Here is an 8,635-nt window from a genome sequence, read left to right on the forward strand (position 1 = left end):
AAACACTGTTTTAAGGAGAGAAACTTTAAATTGATAAAAATGAGATCAAATTTATATGGTATGTCATTAGAAAAAGAAAGATGACGCATAAAGTATAAAAATCTTGGTTGAATTTGGAAAAATAAATGGGAATAGGTAATTTGATGATGAGAGTTTCCTAAACAAACACTTAACAGAAGTTTTTCTAAACAATTATGCATTTAAAAATTCGTTTCAAAATTAGGGCCTAGAGAAAACAAGATATCTGTTGGCTCATATCTGGCTCCCCCCGCGTCATTGACGCCGTTAAGACGAAGCTGAACTAATTGAGAAGAGCCATCCGGGGTGGCTGCTGACTCCCACGCGCGGCGGAAGGGGGCTAGGCTAGGGGTAGGGCTCGTCGGCGCGATTTGAAGAAGGAGGAGGCGAGATCACTGCTGAAGCAAGCTCCGCATCTTTTCATTGCCGTCGGCGAAGATAATCCGGTAAGACAGAATCAAGGGAATTGAATGGGCGGGAAAGTGTGAGAGATTTGCGAACGTATTGATAGGTGATGGGAGTGACGGTCAAGCCAGGTGCCGCCCTGCGGTGTATCGTCGTCTCGGGCATCATCTTCCACTTTACTTTCTCCATTTCTCTCTCACATTTCTGCTTCTCTAATTCCACTCATTCTGGCGATATTGGCCATCTGGCTGCTTTCTTTCCAACGATCATGCTTCCATTGAGTCGACTGGATTGGGCTGGCCATACAAGTCGCTTCAATGCTGAAACAAATTTCAAGCTAGCTTCTTTGTGCTAACTAATGCTGATCCTGCCTTTTTTTGCTGTTCATTTCCAGCATCTGAACTTCGTTATTGCTTTCAACTTATATTCAGCTCTGAATAGCGCCGTCTTTTCCATCTGAACGCTCATGGCTTTCCTCTTTCAGAAATTTCAAGAGGTTTCTTCCTAGCGTATGATCATCTAAAATTATTATGCTTGTTCTTCCCGTGAAACTCACCACAATAATTTGTCTGATCTTTTTAAGGCTGTAAAAACCCTTGCAAAAAGTCCTACTTTTGCTAGGGATCCTAGACATTTGCAATTTGAAGCTGACATCAATCGCTTGTTGCTTTACACAAGGTAAGTACTTTTATATACCTTAACCAAGCTACTAATGGCACTCGTATGCCCCAGACGGATATGTGGATTTTCCCCTTTGTATCTCCATCTCTTGACTTTACTGGCAGACTCAAATTTCCGTCTCTTGTTCGTTGTCCTCTTCTCTTTCTACCCTCCCTGTTTGATAAAATTTTCACTGTCTATAATTTTTCAATTTGCATGGGTTTGAAAAATGAACGCATGCAACAGATTTTAATATTGCACATGTGCATCTGTTCAATATAATACTTTTATCAGTCTGTCACACTCTTTTTCTATTTCGAAAATTTTTCCATTGCATTGGATAAGATATAATATCTGCGGTCAAGCAACATATTCACTGTCAACAAGATGTTGAAATTTGTTATCTGTTTGATGCTGTTGTGGGTTCACATATTGTAATATCTCCGGCTTCTCTTGTGCAAGCGTGACTCTTCCCATTTTTAATGTTACATGTTTTGCTCATGCAAAGACTTGAATATCCAGCTACAATCGGTTGGGGAAGAATGCTGTTGAGGCCGATGCAGAAGAAATTATTGAAATGGCGAGCAAAGCTTCTGTTGCTGATCAACAAGCGCAAGTGCAAGAAAATGTTCATTCTCAAATTAAAGTTTTCTGCAAGTTCATGGATGAAATTCTTCTTCCTAATGATAAGGTGATGAGCGGCACTCTTGAGTCTTGTCAACAAGCAAGCGATTTGCCCCGCCGAAGTGGGCTTGGTTTGGCTGTGGGTAGGAGTGCCCCACCTCCCAATCATCCTGGTGAGCACCACACCCCCCTCCCCCCCCCCCCCCCAAAAAAAAAAATCCCAATCTTGGCTGATGTCCAAGATTTTTCCAACAGTCTGCCACTACAGAAGAGTTAGAACTATATTGTTGGAGGGGTCATTAGTCATAAGCTAACTTGAGAGAGGAACTCCTTTCAATTTGTACAATTAATGGAGCAGAAATTCATCATTTTATCAAGCCTTAGGAATCGTTTCACTTTTACTTATTTGTCATTAAATAATTTAACAATGATAGAACATAAGCTCCATTAGCGCATCTTATATATGTGGTTGACGCATGGCCTTATTGCCTGTAGGATCTAAAGACCTAGCATATGATACTGACCTTGGCTACTTATGAGTTCGTCCTTTGTGAATGAGTGTGTGCGATTATTATGGATGAGGAATACCCTTCTATGTATAACTATAACATGCTAATGCTGCAAGTTAATCTATGTTGTTTGAAGTTTGGTCCTCTTCTACTGACCTTTAGATCTATTATTGAAATGAGAAGGCTAACTTTAGTAACAATGACTACTTTACCATTATAATTTCAATGTTTTTGAGGTATTCTACTTGCTTTCTGTCTACTGGAGCACTTGTCAACAATGCGTTTTGAATGCAGCTATCCCTCAGACAAAACCGTTAAGCCAAGCTGAAGTTTCTCAGAAGCTAAAGGATCTTCTTGGCTACACACTTAATGTTAAACCTTCAAAAATATTCCACAAAGAAGCTGGCCAAGGTCTATTTTTGGATGGGGAAGCTGATGTTGGTGCAGTTGTAGCCTTATATCCTGGTGTAGTATACTATCCGGCTTATTACCGGTATATTCCAGGATACCCGAGGGTTGATGTAGAGAACTCATATTTAATTTCAAGATATGATGGGGCCGTCATCAATGCCCAACCTTGGGGTTCTGGAGGTGACAAGCGAGAAACATGGAGTGGCACAAAAATTAGGGAAATCCAGTGCGACAAGAAAGGAGTTGAGAAAGGTTCAGACCGGTTCTGGAAACTACTGAGTAAGCCTTTGGAAGGCACCGTAGGAGGCAATACTGGTGATGTGCTAGAGCGTAGAAACCCATTAGCTTTTGCTCATTTTGCTAACCACCCGGCTAAAGGGATGCTACCAAATGTGATGATCTGTCCTTATGACTTCCCATTGACCGAAAATAACATGAGGGCATATATTCCAAACATATTATTTGGAAATGCAGAGGTAAATATGAGGAGATTTGGCAGCTTTTGGTTTAAATCTGGCATGTCGAGAAGTAGCGATTCAAATGTTCCTATTCTCAAAACCTTGGTTTTGGTGGCTACTCGGGCTCTTCAAGATGAAGAGCTGCTCTTGAACTACAGACTGAGTAACTCTAAGCGAAGGCCAGAATGGTATGCTCCGGTGGATGAAGAGGAGGACAGGAGAAGGTGGAGTTAAACTTAAACATGCCTCTTCTGTTCTCCTGCCGGCTTTATGAAGACACTATTTTAACTGTTGTCTTGAAAGCTGCTGAGTTTCATCCTTACATGTTAATCTCTTGTGAGAAAATAAAGTGAGGTTTCCCTTCCCTTTTTCAGGAAGCTAGGGATGATGAAGTTTTGCTGAATTATTTTATTTTATTCCCCCTTATAGACATCAAAATCCCAGTCATTTGTTGACATCCCGAGTTATAAACTAGTTAAACTTAAATCGAACATGCTTATTGAAGCTTGGACGGTTTTCTTATGGCTAGTCCAGTCCAAAGCAGAAGTTGCTTCTAACTTTACTCATTCAAGATATGATGTCAAACATTTTTCTAATGTATTGCTGGCTATACGAATTTGGCGTTCTTTTTTTTCAAAGGATGTCAATACTCAATACTCAATAGTGAACATTTTTTGTGAAGGGCCTTAAAAGTTACAGTTTGATTTAAGCACCAAAATACAATCAAATGACCATAGAATACCTCCATAATTTTTTTTTTCTTTTCTTGTAACTTTTTCCCCTGTCACAGAATCTCATTGTTTTGCACAATAGTTGCACTGATAGCCACCCCTCTTTTTTCAAATGGAGTGCCTACCATTGGGTGTTGGAAGAAAATGAAAAACAATAAAAAGAGAAATTAGATGATAATTTTCTATCAGGTAAATATAGTTATTGATTTGTCTTTTAATCATTTACTTTAATCATGGTTTTAATAGTTTCTCAAATTAAATATTAACTCATAGGTCCTTCAATTTATTTCTTTTTCCTTTTTTTTTTAGAGTACAGGAGGATAAAAGAATGAGTCATCATTTGACAAGCATTGAGCAATACTCTCACAAGCATTGAAATTACCAGTAATTGTTGGTTAAAATTCCAATAAAAGTTTGAGTGGAATCCAGTGTTAAAAGGCTTAGCATTTCGTAAGTGCCTTCAGTTCAGGGGGGATGAAAACACGCACATATATTGGAAAAGCTTTCTTTCAGTTTGAATTTATCCTGACACAGTGGTAGCAACACCCTTGTATACGACAATTTGGTGCGTTTGGGAAAGTACTTTGTGCTTGTCTTCCAATCATGCTTAATAGTGTTGCGAAACTGGACGCACTATTAACATTTTCTAGAGGCTGTTACATTAGGTAGCAAATGAAAATACAGCCATATCTTCGTTCGAAATTGTTGTTCTAGATAAGCACATAACCCGAGGCATAAAAGTGACTCCATGGGCAACAAGCATGTTTTGCACACCACGTAATAGGAAAAATGGGAAAAAAGGTCTCCATTTACAAGGGATGTTTGAGTCAGGTGGCCTGTGATGAGGGGGCTCGAGCAGCGCGCCTTTCTAGAGCCTTTAACCTATTTGCTTCCATACGAGTCCTCTGCTCTTCTGTTATTTCAGCTTTGCCAGAAGTTTTGGTTCCGCTATTTGAAACTCCATTTGATGTTTCCGCGATGGAATCTATGAACTGAGAAGGTTCCTGTAACAACAAAGGCAAGGAGTCTCCTCATCTACCGCATCATCAATAGCTTCTGTTCATTCTTTTCTTTTATTAGCCGTTAGCCTTGTTTAACTAAACATTGCTTTTCGTACACGGCGGGCCTCAGAGTAACATTCATAAGGACATTCTCTGAATATTTTCATGGAAATCCCAATCAAGCATTCATCATTCATAGTATCATTTTTAGCCAGAATAAACATTTTTCCCATAAAACAAAATCAGTTAAAAAAAATTCAGCGTTACTATCCTGATTTTGAAGCATTTGAAAAATCAAAACATCCACAAAGCTTCTAACCAATCATATCATACTGAAGATACGCAGCAGAAGGTTATGGCTAGTATCCTTCGCAAAGCAAAACCGTCAAACGTTTCCCTAGTAATAGATAGATCGTTTTGCACGACAGTGAAGAAAATTGATTTAGAAGAAATTGAACTTACTGCAGTAGCCTCTTCGAAAACTTCGTTAAGAATATCTTCTTCAGTGTTCTCAGCATTTTGGGATTCTGGAAACACGTCTGCCTCTTGATGACTGGCTTCCCCAGTTTCTGCAAATATAACCAGAATATAGAGATTTGGCATAAATGCTTGACAACACAAAATGAACGATGCTCTCGTCAATCGGCAAAGAAACGATTCTATGAAATGCATTGAATGATTGCATCAAGCCAGCAGGGTATAAAAGCTCGCAAGTTTGTCACAGGATCTTACCCAGGATCAAATCAAAGATAATAAGCTCGTTCCACTTATACAAGTCAATAATTGAAATATAGATACAGGAATAAAACTAATCAAAATTACAAAATAGCATTAAAACCAATATCAATTAGAAAAAAAAAAAGGATCTAAGAAATAAACGTACTAATGAGTTAATAAGACGAAAATGGATACATTTCATGCTAATAATGGATATTTCCGAAGGAAGAGAAAAGATATTGCCATCTGTCATACCAAGTTGCAACACTGCGCATCTCTATGGCTACGTTTCCCCTTTTTCTTTCTCCCCCCTCCCCCACTCCCCCCCCCCCGGGGGGTGGGTTTGTTTGGAGGGGTTTACGATCAATGGGCAAGAGGTCGAATGGCTTGAGCAACCAACACATGATAAAGTGCATTATAACCCTTATGCACCGTTAGATTTCGTTCCGCAAGATTATAATCACAAGTTTCCGGAAAGCAACATTTAACACAATGAAACTAATGCGTCTTGAGAACTTAATACCAAACTGTAAAGCGAACATCATACCAGCGTTATCAGCCGGAAAATCATGCTCAACTGGGTGTTCACGCAGCCTTGTTGGATCCCCACCATTAGCAACTCTTTCTCTCAATTCCCTGAGGCAAGTCTAGTTTCTCCGCAGTGGGTAATCAACGTGAGAACCCGTAGAATTTTAACAAGCATGAGTAAGAAGCATGCATGCAGGCAATCACACAACACAGACATTGCTATGATTGCAGTAACAAGGACAAAACTATCATATGCTTAACATGCATTGTAGTCTGTCTATTGACATGTTCTTCGACCAAAAAAGAAGAGTAAGTGCTAGTAATTGAGGAGAGCGAATGGATCAAATTCCGATAAATTATACTGATACAACCTAAATTTCTCCTTGCTTGCTCTCGTTCGATTTGAGTCACTTTGCAAACTTGATTGTCTTGTAGGAAAATATGGACGAAATTGACTTCTTAAGAAAATTGTTACTTTAAAATGTTAAAACTAAACCAAAATATCATGAAACGTTAAATGATGGTTTGCATATCATGTGAGTAGAAAAGTGACAGAAATGGGACCATGGGGGATCATAATGCAAAGAGGTCTACTACATATTTGGGCATACACGCTCGTAGATAGTTCGCGAAATTTTTGAAGCTGTGAAGGTAGAATTTACATGATTATCAACTTTCAATATGCAGAAGTATCGCCGTACCTTAACACGCTTCGTAGTACCAACTTGCTCCACTTTGTGAATAAATTGATTGAATGAGTAATAGGGGAGCAAGCGAGAGTGCCATTCACAGTATAACTCAAGAAGGTTACCCAGATCACGAACCTAAATAAAGCAGCATGCACAAAAGACGTATAAGAAAGAAATTGAAATGCCCAGTTTTAAGTTTAAACAGCTTAAATGTAGATGAGAGTACAATAATATCATAGCGTGGATAGTCTATAAGGAGAAAATTCTTTATCAATTCGGATTTTTCGTTTGATGGATCACATCTATTGGTCAGGAAAGTGGTTGATGTCAACTCACCTCAAAATATCAAAGTTACAAATATGTTTTATTCCAAGACAACTTGTGCCAAATGATGTACTATCCGTCACCAAAGACAGCTTTATGAATTTCCTTTTAATTGATGATTTTTTATAAACCGCATTTATTGGTCAAAAAATGAGGTAAACATCGTTGATGCCTGCTCACCTCAGAGCATCGAGTTTGATGGCTATAAAAATCATGTCAACATGACTACTTCACTGAAACAAAGATCAATCTTCGTTCATTCAAGAATGCTCCTCCAGAAGAGGACAACCATGACAAAGTCTTTGTGATTACAGAATCTGGTTACCAAATAAAAAAGAAAAACAGAAAAGAAAAGGAATCCAGCGAATACCTCATTCCCGCGGCCACGGTACTTGAAAGCGCGAGGGAAATAGCGAAGAACATAACCAAGGCCGTCATCGGAGAGAAGAAGATCAGGGGTGAGTTTAGGCCTGGATCTTGGGAGCTTCTTGGGCTTATCGGCCGGCTTGCGAACGGAAGGGGCTCCATCGCCAGCGGGAGTAGGCTTGTGAGAGGAAGATGAATCAGGGTTTGAAGGAGAAAAGGGGCAATCACGCGACCAGTGGCCTGGTCGGCCACACTTGTAGCATCCTGTTGGGGCCGCCTCCATTTCACTCTTGCCTTTCGATTTTTTCTTCTCTGTAGAAGTTCTCCTTCTCCGAAAATATATCCCCCCCCCCCCTTTCTTTTGGCGGGAAAAACTGGAGGGAACGAGGGATCGCGTACCTCGCCAAAACTTTTCTGTTCAAACTCGATTAGTTTTAAATTTTTTTTTTTTTGCCAGCGGTTTTAAATGTTAACTTCTTTAAGCCAACCAATCAATTACTCCCTCTCGTTTCTTATTATAAGAGATAAATAACCAAATTATGTTGATAAAAAACAGTTAAAATTAGTTGATGACAATTAATATGTAAAAAGTATAATGTTTTTTCTAACAATACCCCAATTAATAAGGAGAGAGTATGAGAAAGAACAATTAAATTATTAAAAGAAAGAAAAGTGAGAAGGAGAGAGAGTATGAGTTGGAGACAAAATAAATAGGGTTAAATAAGAAATCAATACAAAAAAAATAGAGACAACTTTTAAGTGTCTCTTATATATGAGAACATGCCATAAGCATCAAGTGTCTCTTATAATCAGGAACGGAGGGAGTAATAATTAATAATTAACATTGGTGTAATATTTGTGTCTATTACAAACAAAACTAATGTTGCTGTTTCGTTATTTTTAATATTAACCGGCGGGGAGATATTTAAATCTCCTTTTTAGATGCAGAATTTACGGTAATGATACTATTTTGTGGGAATGAATGAATGACGAGGGAACCATCCCCATCAGGCATCGGTTAACTAGAACTGTGGCGTGAACACTCTTTATGCTTAATAATGTGACTTATGACGAAAATTCAAATGTTTATTTGTATTCTCTTTCTCTGTGACTTCTAGAAAATTAGATCTTTTTTGGGAAATTCTTGGAATCTATTCCAGCTAAACATCTCACTTAGAAACTCCTGCGTCATTT

At 38.7% G+C, this 8,635-nt stretch overlaps 2 protein-coding genes across 3 annotated transcripts; one reads left to right on the top strand and one right to left on the bottom strand.

The window, feature by feature from the left end:
* Positions 1–315: 315 nt before the first annotated feature.
* On the top strand, positions 316–3,719 carry LOC114724759 (uncharacterized). 2 transcript variants are annotated; one of them, XM_028911202.1, is made up of 5 exons: positions 316–464; positions 818–919; positions 1,007–1,101; positions 1,606–1,880; positions 2,511–3,719. In XM_028911202.1, exons 2-5 carry the CDS (start codon positions 890–892, stop codon positions 3,317–3,319), a joined length of 1,209 nt encoding a protein of 402 aa, XP_028767035.1. In that variant the 5' UTR covers positions 316–464; positions 818–889; the 3' UTR covers positions 3,320–3,719. The 2 variants fall into 2 exon arrangements, with proteins under 2 accessions (XP_028767035.1, XP_028767036.1); XM_028911203.1 differs by lacking the exons at positions 316–464; positions 818–919 and having other exon boundaries at positions 1,018–1,101; positions 1,592–1,880.
* An 848-nt stretch (positions 3,720–4,567) lies between these two features.
* On the bottom strand, positions 4,568–7,746 carry LOC114724760 (chromosome segregation in meiosis protein 3). Its single transcript, XM_028911204.1, has 5 exons — positions 7,446–7,746; positions 6,764–6,886; positions 6,082–6,181; positions 5,280–5,386; positions 4,568–4,820 (listed from the first exon to the last, which is right to left on the bottom strand). Exons 1-5 carry the CDS (start codon positions 7,722–7,724, stop codon positions 4,644–4,646), a joined length of 786 nt encoding a protein of 261 aa, XP_028767037.1. The 5' UTR covers positions 7,725–7,746; the 3' UTR covers positions 4,568–4,643.
* Positions 7,747–8,635: the final 889 nt, after the last annotated feature.

The sequence above is a fragment of the Neltuma alba genome, unplaced genomic scaffold (genome assembly GCF_004799145.2).
Source record: "Neltuma alba isolate B1F8T4 unplaced genomic scaffold, ASM479914v2 tig00012197_pilon, whole genome shotgun sequence".
Classification (NCBI taxonomy): domain Eukaryota; kingdom Viridiplantae; phylum Streptophyta; class Magnoliopsida; order Fabales; family Fabaceae; genus Neltuma; species Neltuma alba.